General features: G+C 42.8%; 2 protein-coding genes across 2 annotated transcripts in view; one reads left to right on the top strand and one right to left on the bottom strand.

The window, feature by feature from the left end:
* SYN2 (synapsin II) overlaps nucleotides 1–22,699 on the top strand; it is a 238,323-nt gene that overhangs the window by 135,466 nt on the left and 80,158 nt on the right. The gene's annotated exons all lie outside the window — the stretch shown is intronic.
* TIMP4 (TIMP metallopeptidase inhibitor 4) lies at nucleotides 673–22,376 on the bottom strand. Its single transcript, XM_048487638.1, has 5 exons — nucleotides 22,029–22,376; nucleotides 16,830–16,927; nucleotides 6,840–6,954; nucleotides 6,322–6,446; nucleotides 673–1,506 (listed from the first exon to the last, which is right to left on the bottom strand). Exons 1-5 carry the CDS (start codon nucleotides 22,156–22,158, stop codon nucleotides 1,309–1,311), a joined length of 666 nt encoding a protein of 221 aa, XP_048343595.1. The 5' UTR covers nucleotides 22,159–22,376; the 3' UTR covers nucleotides 673–1,308.

The raw sequence follows: 22,699 nt of genomic DNA, 5'->3' as shown, positions 1-22,699 counted from the left end.
ATCATATTGCCATACAGCAGATTATACTGGGAAATTCCAGTGCCAATCATATCTGAAGAAACATAACATTCATGTCTAAAACACAAAAATCTTTTTTGAAATATTTATCTAATTCTCATGGCCATTTATTTGAAAAAATTTCAAATAACTGAAATGTTTGAATTAAATCATCCTTCAGATGAACTGAAGCTTCAGCACTGAATTTAGAATCACTACTGCACACATTTTGACATTTGGCATTTTGCGGAATATTTCTTGCACCAGCATCCCAACAATCATAATACTGTAGTCACAAAATGCCCTGCCAGAAATAGAGCAGTGTCAGCAGTAGTTGGCAACCACCTTTGAATCCCTCCAAAGTTGATACTGAAGGTTACACTCCTGGAGAGTGAATACCATGCAGCACTGGAGTGCTGCAGTAAGGTGAGGGGATCAGGTGAAATTGCATCTCAGGCATCACAGGAAGTTGCTGGCAGAATGTGAGGTAGGGGATATTCAGCTCCGCTAGCTCCTTGAATTGGTGGTTTGTAGGATCCAAACCACAGTACCTAAAAACTGGTTACAAATATTTTCTCATTCATTCTTTTATCCCTTAGTCATAGGACATTGACTTCAACCACTCATGTCTTCTAATAGTACAATGTCATAATTATGTAATGGAACATCAGTACCTTTTTACAGTATATTCAAATCCATTGGATCTGTTTTTAATGATCAGTGATGTATTATAGCTAAGAACAAACCCTTCAAACAAGGCTACACAAGACATGGTAAACAACATACAAGAAATGAAGACAAGAGTTTTAAATCATACACACATGCACACAAAATTTTAATTTACATCATCTGAAATGGGAAAATCAATTCATTGGACTTTTTACAGCAAGTTACTACAGTGCATCTTATGTATATTCTGTCCAAGTTCTTTGATCTCAGAACAAAGAAATATGGCTGTAAGAAAATCACACTTATTTCCTTAGGAACTTTGTTTTGGGTAAAAAACAAAATGTTCTTTTATTGAATTTATTATCAAGAGTCCAAATTTTGATCCAACTTGTGTATGGATACATTCATTTCGATAAAAATAAAGTCACGCTTTAAAAAAAACAAAATTTCCATGTAGCTGTCCTCTATAAAAAGAAACTTAGATAGGAGCTATCTCCAAGAGATAGCTCCTCCTCTTGTCTTGGTCCGAATTCTATGAACACTGTATTTTACACAGCAAAAATTGTTTTTGTTTCTAAGTAACAGATAGACATTGAAAGTTCAAAGCAATGAGCAGACAGCTTTTCAAGAAGTTAACACAATTCATGGTTCACTCATATCAATAAACTCTTTTTCTGGAAGAGGACCACCTCGATACCAACTGCATGTTCCATCGTTGCGCTTGATACAGGCATAATGTTTTGCTTGATGCCCATAAAGCTTCCTTTCTATCAGCCAGTCTACCCACAAACATTCATTTGGTGTAGTGATGGAACAGGGCACTGTGTAACAGGTCGAAATCTAAAAACAAAAGATCACATTAATCCTCCAATTTTCTTTGTTCAGTATACATATTATATAGTACAATAATGTAGTATAATAATAATGAAGTATAATAACAATCCACTTCCATAAAATAATATGGAGAGATGCAAAGGTCAATCCGATCGACATAAAACAATTTAGGTCAACTTGGTTGAATTGTCCAATTCCACCAGCCTCTAAAAAGCAAGACACTAGTAGCAATATTTAACACATCCTCCCCCTGACCCAGTTGGAAAGGCAGTTTAAGTTTTGATATGGCATGTTTCCACTCACACTATGCAGTAGATTTTTAATGGCAACAAATGTGAACTTAACCTTAGACACAGGCAGCCCAATCCAGAGGAGAAGAGGCCAAGCAAGTCCTGGAAGCTGAATAGGCCTGTGCCAACATATTTGCCCACATTGCGGGCATAAGTGGCATCTAAACAGCTGAGGAGGGCTAACAGGGAAGCAGGTGGGTGTTGTAGAGCTCCCCAGCACCTGTCCTAGAAGAGGGTTCCACCCCTAGAACTGCATTAGCATAAAGGAGGATGGGAACAGGCCAGGGGCATTCCCAGGGATGGAGCCAATAGTAGTCACCTTTCACAAGGCACTTTTCCCAATGATAATGGAATAACCAAATGATAATGGAAAACATGTGGTGTAAGTAACTTTTTCAATGGAGTTTTCTGGGGAGCAATGTCCCTCCCCTCCTGCTGCTTGCTGTGCCACCCAGACTTCCATTGGAGATGGTGCCGCACCATCTTCTCCACACTGTCCCCAGCTGCCACAGAGTCCCCCCCCCCCCCGCATCTGCATTGGGCTGTTACAAACACATTACACAGAAATGTCATGTTAGTGTACATACTTCTTAACACCATTTCAAGTTACTTTCACATTGTTATTCATTACTCATATTTTTGTCCTGCCCTACTTCCAAGCAGCTCAGCGTAGGTATGGCATTGTGGTGTAGTGGACAGAGTGTCAAACTAGAATGTGGGAGACCCAGACTCAAATGCCCATTCTGGATGACCTTCAGCCAGTCACATACCTTCAGCCTTGCCTACCTCGCAGGGTAGGTATGCAGACAAAGTGAAAGAGGAGAAAAATATAAGCCACTTCAGGTCCCCACTGGAGAGAACTTTAAATGAAGTAAATACATAGGTTAGTCTCATAACAACCTTGTGAGGGTATGTTAGACTGAAAGAGAACAATGACCCAAGTGATGTAGGGAGTTGCATGATAGAGTGGGGTTTTCAGCGCAGGCCTATCATACCCAACTAACTACACCATTAGTCACACCATAGTAGTATTAAAGCTAGTGAGAAAATTGAAACTGGATTAGATATTATAATGTGATCTCTCATTCATAGAAGCTTGCCAGGAAGATATATAACCTATAGCAATATATACTTTTTTTCAAACCCGTGTCCTTAAAATGCCATCTTTGGGGGTGGATCTTAATCCACTGAGCAAAGCGGAGGAAGAGCTACTTAAATGGGAGGGAAATTATTTAGCCTAGGCTTATTGGAGAATGGTTGTATCCACCCTATTGCCTGTTTTAATGGTACAAGTATAGGCAAGTGATTTAACCAATTAAGTTTATTATTTCATTCATTTATTTAATGGGCAGAATAGTGGCTGCCACAGAGTAACTGAGGCACTGCTGGTCAATTCCCTAAAGGGTTTGTTTAGGTGGTAGCCAGCAGGAAAAATAGTCAGTAGCTGGGTTTCAGTGGTTGTAACCACATCAGCATCCCAGCAAGTGCACCATCCAATCCCATAGGGGTGTTGTGGTGACTTAGGACAGCTATGACAGATAGACCAGGTAGAACCAATTGGGGTCACCAAACATGGGGGTCACCCTATCACCAATATCACGGCCAAGAGGGGAAAAGGGGTGAGGCCAGGGATGCTGGCTCTGTGTCTTAGGCACATCCCCCACCCCCTTAAACAGATCAAGTATTTCACAAATCCCTGGGCACTTGGCAGTGTTGGCAAGAACCCCAACACCCACACACCCCAGACACTCCAAGTAGACCTCTGGGCCACATGGACCAAAGGGCGTACAAATTTCAGAAGGAAAAGGGGGAGATGCCAAGAAGAGTCTGTACAAGTTTTGAGTGCCCTCTGCTCACCAGCAGCTGTACTTTACAGCAGGATGCTGTTGCTGCCAAGGGTACCCCTTCTCCAACCACTGCTGGTGGTAGAGCAGGACAGGAAGTGCTGGGGTTGGGTATCATGTAGGGACCAGAAGCATCTATTGATGTCCTCCTGTTCCTCCCCTACATCCCTCATGACAGCAAGCAGCTCCTCCATGTGTCTGGCATCTGCCATCACAGGTGATGCCATCCTTTTCATCCACTGCTGACCATTAAAGAAGGTTTTCTGTTTCCTGTTCATTCTTGGTGGCCCTCCAGCCACTCCTGCCACCTACATGGTTAAAAGGGTGGAGAGTGGTCTGAGTCTGCTGCAGGCCCAGTGCCCAGGGTTCAGATTAGAACCCAGAGTCCCCCATGTCACCTGAGACACCAGAGACTGGAGGATGCTGCTCACCTCTGGCTCCTGCATCCTCCTCAGTTCCCACTGTCCTTACTGCCATTCAAAGATGGGCTCACCCTCAGTTGCTGGCCCATGGACTGCAAAATGCCCACTGTTCGCAGGATGACTACCTCAACTACCACAGATCACATTGTTGGGGTCAGGGCATGGAAATGGTGCTGCAAGATCAGGAAAAAGGATCCTGGGATGGGAGGACATAGAGTAGAACATCAGTCCATTTGCACACATACATACATCTGCTTAAGGGTCACTATTCAATCTCACAAAGAATGCCTGCTCCCACCTCACCTCTCCCTGTTCCCACAATGGATACCAGGCATCAAAAGGAAGCCATGCAGACAGGGAGGCCATCCATGGGTACAGGGGGTAGGGAAAAGGGTGTGGGACACAAGGGCAGCTGTGCTACAAGGGCCCAAACCTCTTTGTATAGAACTCATCCATTTCTCTCCACAAGTCCCAGCCAGCCTGCCCTGGCATGGTGCCCCCTTCTTCCACTAGGCATGTGACTCATCCATCTACTGCTGGTGCTCTATGTTTGGGTGGCACTGTGATGATGGAGAAGGTGCTGTGCTCACTGATGCTGTGCACACATCAGTATGCTTCATATGTCAGACAACACCTGCTAAATGACTTCTGCCTGGACAGGGTGACCATCCAAGTCCTGTGCAAGGAGCACAGACCAGCTCTCCAAGGTCAAACTACCACTCCCTGCATCAGCCCTGTCCTGCAGAAGAGCCTGTTCTCCTTCAGGTTTCTGGCCACCACCCTTGAAAGGGGTTCTGGCTGAAGTCCTGGAGGTGTCCCAGTCGTCAGTAAGCTGTTGTCAGCACAGCTTCCTGGATGCCATGCTGCCTAACCTACAAGAGTATGTGTGCTTCTCCACAGAACAGACAGAGCTGGCACTCATCTAGGGAGGGTTCACAGCAGTCACAGGCTCCCGAATGTAGTGGCCACTGTAGTCTACACCTACATTGCCCTTGTTGTGTTCCAGGAGGAGCTGCAGGTTTACTAAAGCTGCCATCAGTTCTACAGCATGAATATTCAAGTGTCCTGCAATCATTAGGGCATTTCCACAGCCCTCATGGCCAAGTTCTTGGGCAGCGCCTATGATACATATATGGCCTTAACTGCCTGTTGGCCACATGGTCAGAGGATGACCAGGGGTAGGCAAACAGGCAGAGGCCCTCGCCCCTGATGAGTGTCATTCCATCCATGCTAGATGACTGCAGATACCTCCTATTCCCTTATTTGCTGACACCATGTCATGAGGAAAAACCATCAGATCCCCAAACACACATGGTCATCAAATGGGCATTCAGCTAGCTGAGGATATAGTTCCATTGCCTCTACCATATGGAAGAGCACTAGACCACGCAGCGTCTGACAGTCACCAAGTTCTTTGCCATCTGTGCTGTGCTCCACAACATGGCAATCTGCCAACAGCTGCCACCCCCCTCATAGCAGGCTTAACAGAGGGTCTCTGGGTCAGCGCAGGGCAATGCACAGTCAGAGGAGGCAGGATGTCAGCTGTCACACTGAACATAAACAGGTACAGAAATATATTTGGCACAGGAGGTGCCCTGCCAGCCAGCCTGCCTTTTGGAATCCTTTACCCTCTGTCACCCTTGGATAGGAATGGCCTGTCAAACACTGGATGAGCAGAGCTTCATTGTGATCATGGCATTTGTATGGCATTCACCAACCTAGAAAGCCATATACAGGCAGGATGTTTTGGAAGATCACTCTCCATCAGTGTCCCGTCAGCTTGGCAATCATACTGTTTGGTTGCAGGTGCCTGGCCAAGGGCTTGGTGGAGGAAGAAGCTGTGGGCTTCTGCACTGACCACTCCAACTGTTTGCTGCTATTTCACCCTGAGCCAGGCAACACAGATGAACACAAGTGATGGCTGTCAGCACTTCCCAGAGTTTTGTGTTCTGCTTTTTTACTTTGGTATCATTCTGCTGAAAAGGGAATGGGGCAGCAGAGATTTCAGAGCTAGGAATTCCCACACTGATCCTTTCTTTCCAGATGTTCCCTACACAGCCCAAACTCTGCAGCTTCCTTTTGTTCTTTCCAATGATTTGCAAAACTAAATGAGGCCAAAGTTGCTGGGAACCAAGGGCTTGGTGGAGGAAGAAGCTGTGGTGGAGGAAGAAGCATAGCATCTGAAAGGAAAAAGCCAACCAGTATTCCTTCCTTGTGCTTTAGGGCCAAAATGCAATTGCACCTCAATAGATTTCATATACTTACTTTGCATCCACAGCCCATTTGGTATCTCTGATTTAGACTTTTCTTTTGTGAAAGTGTCAGATCATCCCATGGTTCAATGTAATTGCACAAATGTATAAGGACTTTGCCATCATTTAAAATTCGTCCTAGGAAAACAGCACATAATAGAGTACATAAATCTTAACAATTCACATCCATTAAAATAATGAAAGTTTTGGTTATGTATAGGATAAAATCTACAACTTACATTGAAGGAAAATGTTAAGACTACCAAGCCACCGTGCACACAATTGCAAATTCAGTTAGCATTTTAAATTAAAGCATCTTCCAAAAGAGGCTATGATTTAATCAGAAATTTCACTGGTGTTACTGAAGTGTTCTAAGCTATGTACAATATTGCTGCCCAATTTGAGCAGCATCAATTAAACATTTAAGAAAGATTTCAATGTAGCTTCTGTAAAAGTACCAACATTCCATCCAACCACTTGTGATGGTTTAGAACATATATTGTGCAGTGCTTTTGTCTGAATGTAATGTACCTGTAAGGAGGTATTGCTTCTTGTTATTGGCTTCTAATTTCACACCACAGAGAGAAGAATCAAAAGGTGTGTAGACATACTGAACATCTTTCAATTTTTCAAATCCTTTAAACATCTGTTTTTAAAAAACAGAAAGACAAATATAATTACACCTAATAAAGAATGTGCAACAAATGCTACTTTAAAAATATTTATATATTAAAGTTTTATTATCTGTATACTTTCCAATGTGCTGTCTATTTGTGGATATTTAAATCCATAAACAGACAAATGTTTCTACCAACCTAAATAAAGCTCCAGATTTGAAGAAAATTTTGAAATGAATAAGTAGATCAGCTTAACCTCAACCCCAAAATAATAAAAACAGCCCCTGCACATTTAATAAAAATGGGAGATCTCAGTGACCACTGCCAGCCTTCAAGTCTTAGTTTCTGTCAGTAAAGGGTGGAGGGGATGGACAGGGTTCTTTCCAGGGATGTTTTGGCCTCCCAGTTTACCCTGGGAGCAGCAGTGGTGTAGTGGTTAAGAGCAGGTGCATTCTTATCTGGAGGAACCGGGTTTGATTCCCCACTCTGCCGCCTGAGCTGTGGAGGCTTATCTGGGGAATTCAGATTAGCCTGTGCACTCCCACACATGCCAGCTGGGTGACCTTGGGCTAGTCACAGCTTTTCTGAGCTCTCTTAGCCCCACCTACCTCACAGGGTGTTTGTTGTGAGTGGGGAAGGGCAAGGAGATTGTAAGCCCCTTTGAGTCTCCTACAGGAGAGAAAGGGGGGATATCACTGGCGGACCTACCTAGGGGACAAGGGGTACCCCTTGTCCCCGGGTGTGGCAATTTTGGTCACATGGGGGGTCACATGGGGGCGCCAAGCCAAAATATCCCCCCCACAGACTGCACCATCATCATGGAGCTGGCAAGCTGCTGTACACAGAAGTCGGCTCGGGCTGTCTTAGCCCCGCCCACTCTATACGGTGGCTCACTGGGTCAGTTCCAGTTCTCAGTTCATTAGCAAGCTCCACCTCCCTTCGACCCAGTGTGCGCTGCCTTCTCCTAGGGTCAGGGTGTGGTTGCACAGACAAACCTCCTCCCCTGCTGCTGACTGGCCAGTGGCCACCAGCACAGAAGGGAAAGAAAGGTGAGCAGGCCCAGGAGGAAGCCCTCGCAGCAGCTGCCTCGTCACAGCCTGAGAAAGGTTTGGTTTTGTCCCTCCATTGTTCCCCCTCCCTCCCTCCCTCCCTCCCTGCCCGCCCCAACAGGCTGAGAAAAGTTGGATTTTGGGACCTCTTATTGAAACCACTTTGGCTGGATTGGGTCCGATGAGCTTAAAGGAAATATTATTGTATTGTGGGGTGGAGGGCAGGGCATTAAAGGCCAACTATTTTTGGCTGTTGTGGGTTTTCCAGGCAGTTTGGCCCTGCCTGGTCTGCCAGTTTTTGCTGCTAGCCTTTCGCCCGCATTTACGCCCGTGGACTGAAGATGCCCCAATGCCCGGGGAAACCCACAACAGCCTGTTGATTCTGACTCTGAAAGCGTGCAAAATACAGCCTGGTGTTTTAGGATTAGAGAAATCTGACAATACATTCCAAGCAAGGAGAAAACGCTCATTCCAAAGTGTGCGTTGCTCGGCTCCAGGCGACTGGCTTCAAGCATCCGACGGGAAGCAGCTGGCTGGGGGGGGGGCGGGTTGCCCTCCTTCCCAGCGCTGGGATCCCGAGCACAAAGCTCCAGGCATTGCAAAGGCAGAGGCAGGCAGAAGCCCCAAACTCCCTTTCGGTGCCAGGACTCTGCCCTGGAAATGGCCCTCTAATAAAAGAAGAGCGAGCCTCTGGGCATGTGCAGAATATGACCAGTCAGAGTGCTGCTGGCATAGAGCGGGCTTCTTTGTTGGCACAAGTGGCTCCGAAGGAGAGGAGAAAGACAAAAGACAAGCTCCAGGGGGTGTGGTGGGCACAAAGTCCTTGGAGAGGTGGGCTCAGGTTTCTCATGAGTGGAGGTCGGGAGGAAGTGAATCCCTCCCGAGCCCAAATGAGTGAATCCCTCCCCAGCCTCCCTTCTCTCTCTCTCTCTCCCCCCCACCCCCCGCAGCACATCTGCAGATTGTCACTCAGCAACAGTGCTGATTTCCAATCCGGGTGCCTTTTTGTTGTGGGAACCTCAACCCCCCCCCCCCAGCCTAATTGTGTGGCCCCCCAAAAGGACTGGCTTTAATGCATTTACTTTTCTAATTTCCAAGTTATGTTTCCTGGCGTTGCCTGCCTGACGCATCAGGGGGACAAAATGCCCCCTTCCTTTGGATCTGAAAGGCAGAGACGCGGCCCCGCTGGCTCAGCTCCCGACTTTTTCACAATCAGTTTTTTTTGGGGGGGGAGGGACCCTGTTAGTCTGTTGCATCAAAGTCAAATAGTAAAAGAAAGCAGGCATCTAGGGGCACCTTATGGGGAGAGCCTAATCAAGACTCCTCTGGAGTAAATCCCAAGATCCCTTCTGCACATGCAGAATAATGCACTTTCAGTCCCTTTCACAATTGTTTGCAAGTGGATTGTGATGTTCTGCACAGTAAAATCCAGCTGCAAAGTGCACTGAAAGTGGATTGAAAGTGCATCATTCTCCATGTGTGCAAGGGGCGCAAATGGTGCAATGGGCCAAGCCTTTACTCCCAGACAACAGTCATTCAGATCTCGGCAACCAGTCCAGTGGGATCCACTTCCAAGTAGACTGGTATTAGTGAAGCTATATAAGTAGACAGACACAAGTCTTGGTGGTTATAAATATCTAAGGTGCATTCTTTCAGGCTATCACCCTATGTTCACTTACCTGCATCAGGAAGGCACTGGAAAACCACCCGGTTAACAGTCTGCCTGGTAAAGGTAGTGATGTGATGTCTGTTAATGAAAGAGGAGTGCACCCGCCAGCCCATCACTTCTCCCCCCTCCCCCCCAAAGCCTTCCTGCTTCCAAGGGCCAGTGGCTCCAGCTGAAGGAGGAAGGTTTGTTGTTGCTGGCTGCGGGGGGGGGGGGGAGTGATGGGCCAGCGGGCACATCCTCTGTCATTCTGAAGAGAAGAAACCATTTTTGTCTTGGGAGGGGGTTAAACAGAGACACATGAGCAGGTGCTCTGTTTTCCCAAAGACAGATTTTTCCCCTTCCCTGCACTTCCAACAAAAGTGCCACCTCCTGTACTCATCTGGATTTGGGAATAAAAATGACTCTCTTCCCACCCTGTGCTCATCCTTCTGCTATTATTTGTGCTCTTTTACACATAAAGACAATACTGAGTTGTCATCCTGGGCTTTTTAAACACTAATTCTGTACAGTTAATTTTGGAGTCCTCTGTTGGTTAGGACTGTGAGAATTTTTTTGCTGGATCAGATGAGCTCAGTCCTCTGCCTCCAGTGGCCAGATACTGTTGGATAGCTCAGAAACAGAACGCTATAGCAATGACTATTCTGTTTATACCAAGTGTGTGTTTAATCAGAAGAATAATTCTTCTGAACATAGAGGGTTTGTTTCTCCATTATACTGCCTAATAGCAGTTGCTGCACATTCATGTTTACTTCCTTTCATAAGCATAAGAACCTAAGAACAAACCTGCTGGATCAGACCAGAGTCCATCTAGTCCAGCACTCTGCTACTCGCAGTGGCCCACCAGGTGCCTTTGGGAGCTCACATGCAGGATATGAAAGCAATGGCCTTCTGCTCCTGCTGCTTCTGAGCACCTGGACTAGATAGCAAAAGCCATCTAAACATCTTGTGGCAATGAATCCCATAGAATATTTTCTACCTATCACATTGTAATCCAGTCCTTCCTCTAAAGAGCTGACTGTGGTTCTCCTCATCTGCATTTTCTCTTGCCCAAGGTTACCCAGTGAAGAAGAAGAAGAGTTTGGATTTATATCCCCCCCCCCTTTCTCTCCTGTAGGAGACTCAAAGGGGCTGACAATCTCCTTGCCCTTCCCCCCTCACAACAAACACCCTGTGAGGTGGGTGGGACTGAGAGAGCTAAGAAGAACTGTGACTAGCCCAAGGTCACCCAGCTGGCGTGTGTAGGAGTGCACAGGCTAATTTGAATTCCCCAGATAAGCCTCCACAGCAGAGCGGGGAATCGAACCTGGTTCCTCCAGATTCGAATGCACTTGCTCTTAACTACTATGCCACTGCGTAGGAAGGTTTGTTGTTGTTGGCTGGGGGGAGGGGGAAGCGATGGGCCAGTGGCCGCACGATCGATTGGAGTACACCTGGTGGCCCATTGCTCCCCCCACACCCTGGCAGATTTGGAGATATGAGAAAGGGGAGTGGGCACTAACACAAAATGACAGGCATGGATTTTGGGCCAATCAGAAAATACTGGAAAGGTTGGAAGATAAAGGAATCTGTTTCTGCAGATGTAAAGGTGATGCTTTATGTGTTTTTCGTAAGCATCTAGTGTGCCACCTATGTGGAAGAAAACTCTGACATGATAGAAAACTAGTGGAGGGGCACTTGGCTAGGTTGACCAACTTCTTGGAGAAAAAAAATCCTGTCCCTTTAATAGCGGCTTAATGGGTTACACATGATGTTAGTTATAATGTGATGGTGATTTAGAAATGACCTGGTGCAAAAAATCATTGTTTGGTCGTGGTGGGGGAGGGTGGCTGCCCATATGGGGGAGGGCACCAAACTCAAGTTTTGTCCCCGGGCTACAGTTTGCCTAGGTACGCCCCTGGGGGATATAAATCCAAACTCCTCTTCTTCTTCTTTATCCACTTCCCCATGATCTTGAGAGAGGATTCATTGGGCCAGGCCTGGTGGCAACAAACTGTTTTACATGGTGACTTGTTACTATGTAACAGCAATTTGCTGTGCCATATGGTTAGTGCAGCTCACTCAGATCTTACAACATCTACCAGGTCATCTGATGCCATGCAACTCACCAGAATCCACTGGCTGCCACTGCGCAGTTTGCATGACTTGGCCAGGTCCAACAATGGCCACCAGACAACTCACTCAAGTGACTTACTACTGCAAACTCTTGCAACTTGAACAGAGTTGACACAGGGAGAGGCTGTCAGGGGTAGGAAAGGGAAGGAAGCTGAAGATGGGGAAGCAGATAAAGTTAGGTTGACTGGTGGATGGGAAGAGAGAAGGAAACAGAAAAAGGGGAGATGCTATGGCAGTGATGGCGAACCTTTTCGAGACCGAGTGCCCAAACTGCAACTCAAAACCCACTTATTTATTGCAAAGTGCCAATATGGCAATTTAACCTAAATACTGAGGTTTTAGTACAGACTGACTTCCTAACCCTACTGTAAAACCACGCTTAAAATTAGATATGTTAGAAGAAGGAGGGTAGATGGAGGGTAGAAGAAGGAGGGTAGATGGAGGGTAGAAGATGGAGGGAGGGAGGGATAGATAGAGGGAGGGAGAGAGGGAGAGAGAGAGAGGGAGAGGGAGGGAGAGAGAGAGATCACCAAGCACATGAAGGAAGTCTGCATTATTATAGTAATTTAAGGTGTCTTTAACTTCCTGAACTCTGCTAGGAGAATGTAACTCTAGAGAAGAAACCAAAGTGGGTGGGTGGATAGGGAGAGAAATGTAGTACGAGAATGATGACTTGGCAAGTTAGTAAAGCCCGCAAGATAAATAAACCGTCTTTTCTCTGGGGTCCCTTTTCACCTACAGCTGCTGTAAACAAAATAGCCAAGCGAACAAGGACCATCCTTCCCTAGATGTCCCCTCCCACTAATAACATGAAAGAGGCTGCAAAGATGTGCGTGCACAGCCAGCGTCGCCCACCCCCCCTGCCCGACGCTCCAGCCCTACTGATGGGAAAGGACAGCCTGGGGAAAGGGCTTCTAAATCTGGAAATAGCCCCAATCTCAACCTGCCTTCAGATACGTGCCCTGAAGCAGATCAATGCTCGAAGGCCATCTAGCTGTTCCAGTTTGCCCCCAAAGCCCCACTATCCATTCAGCTCGCACTTCAGTATGAGGCTCTCCCAAATCCACATGTTGAAGGAGGAAGACTTGAAATTCCACTCCCCCCCCCCGTGTCTCTTTGCCCAGCCGTAATAGATCTGAAAGATGCGCACCGAATTTTAAAAAGCCATTCAAACGTGTAAAGGACTCAGTCACCCCCAGTCAAAAGCACCTCCAGTGCCCGGCATGGCAACAGCTTCATAATGCTCCCACTCTTGAACTTCCTTCGTCTTCCGTTGGAACCCGGTTGTGCTATCACCGGCAGGGCTCTGCTCCCCCGGCTACAGACAATACCTCTCTCCTGCTGCCTCAGTTTTGGGGCAGGATGCATCTCACCATCCTCCCCCTCCAAATGAGCTGCAAGTTTACTCGCAGTTCAACCGCCCCCCCTCTCTTTCCCCCTCTCTTTCCCCAGGCGTACTGATCCTTACTTTCAACCCAGTGAGTGCAAGCTTGAGGAGGTAAATTGGAGGCGGTGGGGGGAGGAGAAGGGGAGAGAGGTGGCCTCTATATTGCTCGATCAATGCACGAACAGCTCTAGTCAAAGCCAGCTGGCAGAAGCAGCATCCATCTGGCAAGTAGATGCAGCCCAGAGGCACTCAGCTCCCTTGCAGACCTGTGTTGGAGGTGTCTCTTTGCTTTGGGGGAGGTAAAACACAGGGGGCAAAGAAAGGGGGGAAAGGGTATTAGGGGCTTGCAAAAAAGGAAGAGTGCTTCTGCATTTGCAGCTGCTTTGGCTTTGATTTGTTTCACGACGCTTCTGCATGCAGCCCCCTCTCCTCCACAACCCCTCCGGTGTGCCTGGCTGCTGAGGATCTCCCAGGTTTCCGAGATGCTGAATACGAAAGCGCATGCATGGTGCAGGGAGAGATACAAAGCAGGCACCCGCCCCATCCCATCCCCTCCCCCCAAGAGCCACTCATAAATCGTCTAGTCTTCCGGCTTCCTCGCTCTGCCTAACTTGGTGGGGCGAGGTTTGAAAGAGCTTAGGGCGGGAACGAGGGGAACGCCCCAGCAGGCAGTGCGGGAGGCAGAACGCCACAGACTCAAATTTCTCGGGCGCCCTTTCTGTGGGCGCCTCTGAAGGACCCTAGCAGCCACCTCTGGCAAGGTGAAGGGGGAGGGGGAGATTAGGCACTCGCGTGCCCAAAGAGAGGCCTCCGCGTGCCACCTCTGGCACGCGTGCCATAGGTTCGCCATCACGGTGCTATGGGGGCTACCAGGGAAAGGTGAAAGAAAAGGGTACACAGTAAAATGGTTTATACTCCAAAAGTTCTTCTGGGTCTCTACTACATGCATACTGCAGTTGCTGAGATTGCTGTGCAATTTAAAATGCTGCATTGTACCAAGTCAGTATTTTGCATTGGGAATTCTGTCCATGAAACCATGAACAATGTCCTAATATTCATGATCCATATGCAAATAAGTACTTGCTGACTTATCTTGCTGATTATTTAAGGCTGAGTAAATCACAGTTGACTTATGCTAGCCCAGTAGGATTTTCAAGGTAAGAAACTATCAGAGGTGGTTTGCCATTGTCTACCTCTGCATAGCAACCCTGGACTTGCTTGGTGGTGTTCTATTCAAATATTAACCAATCATGCTCATCTTCCAAGATATGATGAGATTAGGCTAGCCGAGGCCATCCATGTCAGGGCTCTAAAATTATACTGAACTAATTGTAACATGAATGATAAAATGTAACATGAATGATAAAATCACTGCTTAATCTTATGTTATAGCCTATCATATATGGAACCTTGGCCTTTTGAGCTGCACAATGGGACTGTTGTAGGTCTCCTCACATTTCTCAGTTTACATGCGAGGAGCCGGCCCATGGTTTGCAGCACAGTTTTTCTGCTGAACTCTGCTGGGCTTCTAGTTCTCTTGATTCCCATTACTCTGCCTATCAACAGCATTAAAGGCATAGATCTCATTACACCCATTGAGAGTCTCAACATAGAGATGATATTCTGTCACCCTCCCTTCCCTTTCCCTTTCTCTCTTCCTCTCTCTGCCGCAAGAGAAGAAAAGAGAAAGGCTTGTTTTAAAACAGAGTCTTGTCTGAAATAAAGTTTTTAAAGCTCTCCTGATCCACAAGGAGGGCAGAAGCAGAGTGGGGGAGGTAGGATGGAGCCAAAAAGATGCCGTGCTTGTACTGTTCCTTGCAAAAGCCCTCTGATGTTATTATATTGAGATATCAATCTCTCAATATGTGCACTTAGAGTTGGCAGCATAGAGCAGGCAGGGGAAGAAGTGTGCAAAGCAGCCTGCAGGAGTGGGAAGACTGGCTGTGGGCAGAGGGAAAATTCCAGAGCAAATCTGTGCTCACTGGCAAATCTGCCCACTCTGGCAGCAAAGTAAATTAAAACTCATACTAAAAACAATGTCACTTGCTGTGGAGAGAACAGAAAGTGAAAGCGAGGTTCCAGAAAATAGGTCTGTACAAGAAATTCTGCTGTGACAGACATTTGCCCTCATTGTGCAGCAAGCACATTGGGCATAATTGGCCTATGTCTAAATGATATTCATACATCATAAGCTTCTCTTCCTGTGAGCCTTCCTTTACCCAGTGTCTTGCATAAAATGACTGTGCATCTGCTTGTAAGCCTTCAGTTTTTATTGTTTATATACATTTCCAAAATGAGCATTCATTCAGATATAAATAATGTCCCAACCATAATATCAATGTGAAGACCAGCTGTAATTCCATGCAGGGCTTGAGGTTCAGAATTCTTTTTCAAATATCACTGATATAAAACATTTGCACAAATACATGCTTTTTAAGTGTACAAAACAACAACAAACCAGCCCTCCAAAACAACCCTGTCAGTGTAAGTTATGTTAAAAGTTGAAACTGTGACTACCTTCTAAATGCTTGGGGGGAAAAACTAATGGTTTTAAATAGGTTTATTGAATTATTTATCGAATATATTGTTACTGTATACGTGTGGAATAATTTTAAATTTGTTAACTGCCTTGAGCCAGGCCTTGTGCTGGGAAAGGGAAGGATATTAAATCTAATTAAATAAATGAATAAATAAAATGTCTCCATAAAGGAGAATTACATCATACTAAGTGGTGACAGTGATAGGCAGCTCAAATATTTTGTGTGAGAGTACAGCCAGTTGTATGGCCTGTGAGAAATAACTTGCCACCAATTTTAACAGAAAAATATCTAGTTTGCAGCTGCAAAAAGCAAGGTTGGTCAGTTTAGAGGCGGCTGGCTTGTTCTTACAAATAACTGGCTCAATGGTCAGCTTTAGAAATTTCAAACAATACTTAAGGGCAACAAGTTCAGAGGAATTCAGCATGTACATAACCAAAAATACATCCAGTGACAATAGAAGATCTATAAACAATTCCTCACCGTACAGGTGGAGGGAGGGCAGTGACAATGGGGAAGGAATGGTTAACCTTTTAACTGAGGGCCATTTTTGCAATAAAAAAACTTCATACTTTGGAAATGAATTTAGGAATTATATCCATTGTGGATCCATGGCTCAAAAAAAACTGAAGTATCTAGATCATTGAAAAGATTAAGTAGCTCTTCCCTAATGGTGCTGCTATGGTAAAATTTTCAGCACTGTATTTACCATTTTTAAAAAGATGGGGAAAATGCTGATTAATCATTTATCATTAATGGAAAAATATATTTAACATAATTTTTCATCCATGAACCTTGCTATGATCTGGTATCAAATATCCTTGATCATAGAAACTGTTCGTGTCTACAGCTGAAGAGTCGCAATCTGTAGAATGCTTTATAGAATGCTAGAGCACTGATGCAGAAAAACTGTAAAAACTACATTTATCCAGTTCTGCCTCCAAGGATCACATTCATGATTGTTCCTTCTCCTTTTCTTCCTACTCTTTGAGGAAGAACAATTTGAAGGAAAATGACAGGCACATGATCAGCACAGTGATGTTGTATGATCTTAAGAATGTTCTAAATCTTTTTGCAACACAGCTTCTTTAGTCATTCAAAGTGGAATATTGATAATTTGCCTCAAAAATAAACATATGATTCAATTTACCTTGATTTGTTTGATTTCATATTGGATCATCTTGTGAGTGTCAAGAGGGTCATCATTAGCTGGAACCACCTTTTCACTGGAAATTTTTGCTCGGATCACTGCAACCAAAAAAAAAGAAAAAATTCGTATAAAACATTCTTTGATACTTATTGTCCCATTCTATTTTTAGTGTTGTATAATGTCTATATACTAATATGAAGTTGCCCACATTTGAGGATTCTTCAGTCCAGAGACTGGCACGGTGAACAAGCAAAACAGGGTTTTCTACAAACCTGAAAAATGACTCAGGTTTGAAGAAAAATCTGAAAATTTAAAAAGAAATATGTTGGGGTTTTAAAAACCTGAAATTGATAAAACAAACACCTGTAACTTTAAGCACAGCACTGCCTCAATGCAGAGGCAGAAGCCATGCAAACAGCACCCCTGGAACAGTGTTTTTACTGTTCCGGGGCGCTGTTTTTGGCCCATGCAGAGTGGGCCCATGGGTGGGGGACTGTTGCATCGTGCCATCTAGTGGCCATTAGGGACATTGGAGATTTAATGGCCTCAATCAGAAAAAGCTCAGCTTCATTGGAGATAATGGAGTTATCTGGAAACACGAAAGCTATGTCTGCTAATATACAGACTCTGCAGTCTGAAATAGATTTTCTAAAAAGCAGCATTGGAAATATTCCAAGTAGAGAATTGGGGAATATACCAGCAACAACGGCTGAACTTTTGAAGGAGTTTAAAGAAATTAAATCTGATTTTTTAAAAAAAAAATTGTGCAGCTGGAAGAAGACTTAAAAACAACAAAAGAGGAGATCAGAGATTTCAAAAAAGTACTAACTCTGCACAAATGGAACTTAAAGATCATGATCAGGCTATACTTCATCTTGAATATCAGACCAGAGGGAAAGTCTTAAGTCTGATACCAGAGGAGCAGGAGTCTTCAAAAGAAAACCTTAAAAAGAAAATTGTCTTAGCAGTGGCCAGTTTTTTGACGATGGAAGAGAAAGACTGCAAAGATTTTTTTAAAAAATTGAGTTAATTTAAAAAACCAAAATTATGAGGATTTTGCAGAGGAATTGTCATTTCCTTTGCAACAGAAATTGCTGATCAAATCTTAGTAACTAATTGGAAATCACCACTCACAATGGAGGAGAAAAATTTCATTTTGATGAAAGAATACCCCTGAGATTCTTACAAAAGAGAAGACTATTCTTTTCTAGTGGATGCTCTAAGGAAGAAATGAATAAGATTTACTTGGCTGAAGTGGGAGGGCCTTCTTTTTATATACAAAGGTCAACAGCAGAGAATCAAGTCTACAAGTGCTAAAGAATTTTTCAAGAACAATAAGGATTTTACTTTAAAAATATCTAACCGTTGAACTATTGAAATGTTTGATGTAAGCTGATGAAATAAATAGATATGAATGTTAATAGAGAAACGTTAGATGTCATTTTTAATAACATAATTTTGTGGGAGATATGTTTAAGGAAGGATGGAGGATTTTCTTAGGTCTTCAGTTTTTGAACTAAGGGAGATAAGGTTATAATATAGTTTTATCTGCATTTATTTTGCTATTTTTTAAAAAAATTGAATTTAGTTTAAAGTCCTTACTAAGATCTTAAAGCTTTCTGGTTTTGATATTAATAATATTATATTATATTATGGATAACTTCAGCAACAGGTGATGGATGGGAAGTTCAAATAGTTATTTGTAGTTTGTATTTGTACTATAGAGTGACTGGATCACTACTGTTTAATTGTTCCTATTAGTTTTGTTGCAGTTGTTATAAAATCAATAAAAATTGCTTTAAAAGTAAAAAGAAAGTATAGATTTTAATTCAATCCAAAGACTGCAAGATCATAATCCAAAGACAGTCCCTGAACAGAATATCAGCAATTTATTGATTGTTCCTGGTTCAGATGTCATTGAAAACTTGATGAGCAACATTATGAACATGTCAAACATTAAGGTTTTTTTTAAAAACTAAAAAAATATGGACCTATAATAAAGTACAAAGACAGTATTTGAGAGGAAATGTTGTAAAGAAGTTCTCCAGTAGGTAATAGCCATTTATCCCCAACTATTTGTGATGTTTGTTGTGAATGAATGTGACTTCCCACTGGCTGACCATTTCAAAGTAGTTAGTTGAAATGAACCTTAATACTTTGCCAATCAGAGAAGACATGCCAAGGGTGTAATAGCCAAATGCTTCACACACCTGGAAATAGATAAGGAAGTAGAAGCCACATCCACTCTTACCTACTCAATGCACTGGAACTTGCACATTTTTATAGAATTAAATTAAAAATATACACAAATGGTCACACAAATATATTTGAACATAGCTCTGCAGCTTGATTTCTGTCCATATACATTTATTGTAAGGGAGAAATGCATAGCTTATAGATATACACCTGTCTAACGGTTAAGCAGTAGCTACCAATTTCTGTTAAGAATGTTTGCTTTCTGGAAGCTTCCTATAGCATACATCAGTTATATACTTTGAGTAGTGGGGTTCTTTGCCACAAATACAATGTGCACTATTAACATGGCTTCAAACAGGCAGGGATCTTTACAGTCAGCAACCCATACAGTCCACTGTTTAAGACTAAGAAAAATCATCCTTTGCTCTCTAGTAGAGAAATTCCAATGTAGGAAGTTAGGAGGATGGGCACGGCACATAAAGTGTTCAGTATCTAAAGAAGTAGGTCACAGGAAACTAGGCTGTTACAAGGCCAAACTGACATGGACAGTGCTTGTGGGCTACTCCCTTTATTGTGGGCTCTACCACAGGATATAGTTTCTGCTGCTATACACAAGTACTAATGTAACATTAATTCATGTCTGTGTTTTATATATTCTCTCATCCTTCACAGTATCTTAGTCAGCCAGTCTGATTTTCACCAAGTTACTTGGGCTGTTTGGTAGTTATGGGGTGTTTTGAAACTAAGCATAGCTTGAAGCAACAAAAGATCCCCTGACAGGAATAAACAAAATGTCACACCACTAATCACACAGACAAATGCCACAATGAAAGTGCTTCTTGTTTAGTCTTGGAAATGCTGAGGGTTCTGAATTAGCGAGAGGTTGTTCAAGTGAGATTTGTTGATTTAACCAATGCCTGTGCCACCCTTTCACATTCAAGAAGAAAAGTATGGAAATAAGTTCAATAATTTAAAAGTCAAATATGAGGTCTGAATTATTTAAAATATTGTTGACTTAATATGCTTATTATGTATTTTCTCTTAAGGTTCATTTTAATATCCCAAATCATTATTTCAGAACAAGAATAGTTTTAATAATTTCAGTGTTTTAGATCCAGTTAAGCAAATAAGCTCCCAAAGTAGTAAATGATCAGATTTAATTATTCATCATGTTTAAATGCTATTGTCTACAGGTACAAATATATATTCTCCAAGATCCTTTTTTTGTAAAAACTACAGGAAAAACTAGACACATTTTCTCATTTCTTCATAACCAATCATATTTCAGAGCAGAGATGCACAAAAGCTATCTGTATTAGTGTCCTTCACAGAACACCCTTTGGTTCTTCTTCATTAGCTAACATATTGTAGAACTCTACTGCCACCTCCCCAATCTATGACTTCTCCTTTCCTGGCTTTTGATTGAGAAAAGTGGACATCAAAGAATAGTAAAGATTTCTTTCCTAAACTTTCTGAAGCAAGCACCTATGCCACAGAAATGTTATTCTCTGATTTCAAGTGTGGAAACACGGGTTAGATTGTGGACGAATGGAACACAGCTGAATGGAACACTTCATGCAGCTAACAAAGTGGGCTGTCTCACAACTAAATTTTTCACAATAAATGTGTTATTCTTTAAGGTACTATAATATTCTTTCACGTAAAGTGTGTTTTGGATTTATGCTGCTGAGTAACTAAAAATGGCTTCTTGCCACGCTGCATTAATGAATCTGTTTTTACCATGCTCTTAATATAAGCATGCATTTAAGTTGGTTCAAGGTAGCATTTTGCAGTCAGCTCTTAGAGACTTGGAAAATTATATACCACATCTGGGAAAAAATCCTCTTTTTTCAGCATCAATGCTTCTATTTGCTCTAACTATATGATGTCATTAAGTCTTCAAGCCGATCAACAACAACTACTTGATGTGGGGATATTTCACTTTCAGAAAAATGCATCAGATGCATTTTGAATACTGCTCACATTCTTTCAAAACATTTAATGACCATTAAATGGATGTAAAAGTAACTAGTGCTTTTTTATGCACTTCAGAGAATTCCAATTTGGCATGCTGGGTGTAGGTAAACTAATGAAAACATTACTTAACACAGCCAGATTAAGGAACACTTTAATTGGTGGTCTTAAACAGAGTTTAGAGTTTGTCATGGCTACAAAGATTTTCTGTCAGCACATGAAAGCAATTAATCAGTATGCAGAAGGTATTGCCTGTCCCATAGAAATGCTAATTTTGTGACATTTTAGAAATTCATGTTCTGCATTTACTGTTCACCCTGGATGGAAGCTAACTAGCCATAGCATAAGTAGATTAAAATGAAAAGGATGTAAAATGTCAAATTTTCTTATTTGAATTTTGGATCTATTTGTTTATGATTCGTTTGTAAATGTGTAGACTGAAAACTCAGAAGAAACTTAGGCACATTATAGTATATTTTGAGACTGTATAAAATACTTTGCTCAATGTTCATTTTTAAAGAGCTGGCCAGTTGCCCAATTTCTCTTTGATTCCTCCAAGAAGGAAAAAATTAAATCAGAAATCAATGAATAAGTAAATTAACATCTAAAAGATCAATAAATGCTAATATCCAATTTATTCTATTTATAGGGTGATGTAACAATCAGATTTCTACAATTGTCAGGTTGCATACATTGCATAATACATTACATTGATTTACATATTTACTTTCAGCCACACTTAGCTCAGATTCTTGTTACTGTAAAGTCCATAAAGGATTTAATACAATGCAATAGAACATATTTCCAGAGAAAGCTGAAATGCTAAAGAAACAACTGCTTCTGAATGCACGTGAACCTGTGGTTTATTCTTGTAATACTTTTTGTTTTAAACTTCTTTTCATGAAACCAAATACTCCTATCTGTTAGATGTGAAACCCTTGAGTGTTCCAAAAAACCACCACACTTAAATCTAGAGCGTGTTGCTTTCTTATTAGTTGTGTAAAAAGTGTATAACATTTTATGACTCACCTAAAGCAGAATCACAGATGAGTTGCTGTGGATGAGCACGAGCACAGCTGCAAGCTTCTATCAGCTCCTGAATCCTGAGAGTTAGAAGAAGTAACAGTGAAAATAACAAGGTCCCGAACACAGGATTCATGCTGCTTAAAACACTGCTTGCTGGCCAGCTTGAAGAAAATGTTCTTTCACTCTAGACTTGATATCTAAACTTCCTACTGACTGCCTAATTTCTGCTCTGTGCAAGCAGCAGTTCAATTTCAGCAGACTTAAAATGTTTTTTTTTCTTTTTTGGTGGTCAAGGGCGAGCCCTCACAGCTCAGCCTAACAACATACTTATGTTAACTGACTTCTAATGATTCCTGAGATAGGACCCCTTATTTATGGCCCCAACACTTACTTGTAACCCCGCCTTCCTTTAAGCAAAAAGCACATCATTGGTGAAAATATTGTATGACAGCTTTGTTGTACAAAGGAGAGGGTTACTTTATTTCATTGCATCACAGTGTTGTTGTTATAACTCATTGTTAGCACTAATCAGGAGATCCTTTCAGAAAATGTATTCTGCTTGCTTCTACAGTTAATTTTGGGATCTTTGGAAAAATAGAAAAATAAATATAGCTGATACTGTGTGCCATTTTTCCATTTCTTTCATAACCAGAGTAAACTGCAAGCCTCTGTGT

Source organism: Sphaerodactylus townsendi, linkage group LG03 (genome assembly GCF_021028975.2).
Source record: "Sphaerodactylus townsendi isolate TG3544 linkage group LG03, MPM_Stown_v2.3, whole genome shotgun sequence".
Taxonomy (NCBI): domain Eukaryota; kingdom Metazoa; phylum Chordata; class Lepidosauria; order Squamata; family Sphaerodactylidae; genus Sphaerodactylus; species Sphaerodactylus townsendi.
The sequence above is the reverse complement of the archived record's forward strand: the minus strand, read 5'-3'. Positions and strand labels throughout refer to the sequence as shown.

Coding starts and splice junctions, on each gene's coding strand:
- TIMP4 (XM_048487638.1), bottom strand. CDS start 22,158: ATGAATCCTGTGTTCGGGACCTTGTTATTTTCACTGTTACTTCTTCTA. Junction 6,955..16,829: donor ATGAAATCAAACAAATCAAG/GTAAATTGAATC, acceptor TTTTAAAAACAG/ATGTTTAAAGGATTTGAAAA. Junction 1,507..6,321: donor AAATGGGCTGTGGATGCAAA/GTAAGTATATGA, acceptor TTTTGTTTTTAG/ATTTCGACCTGTTACACAGT.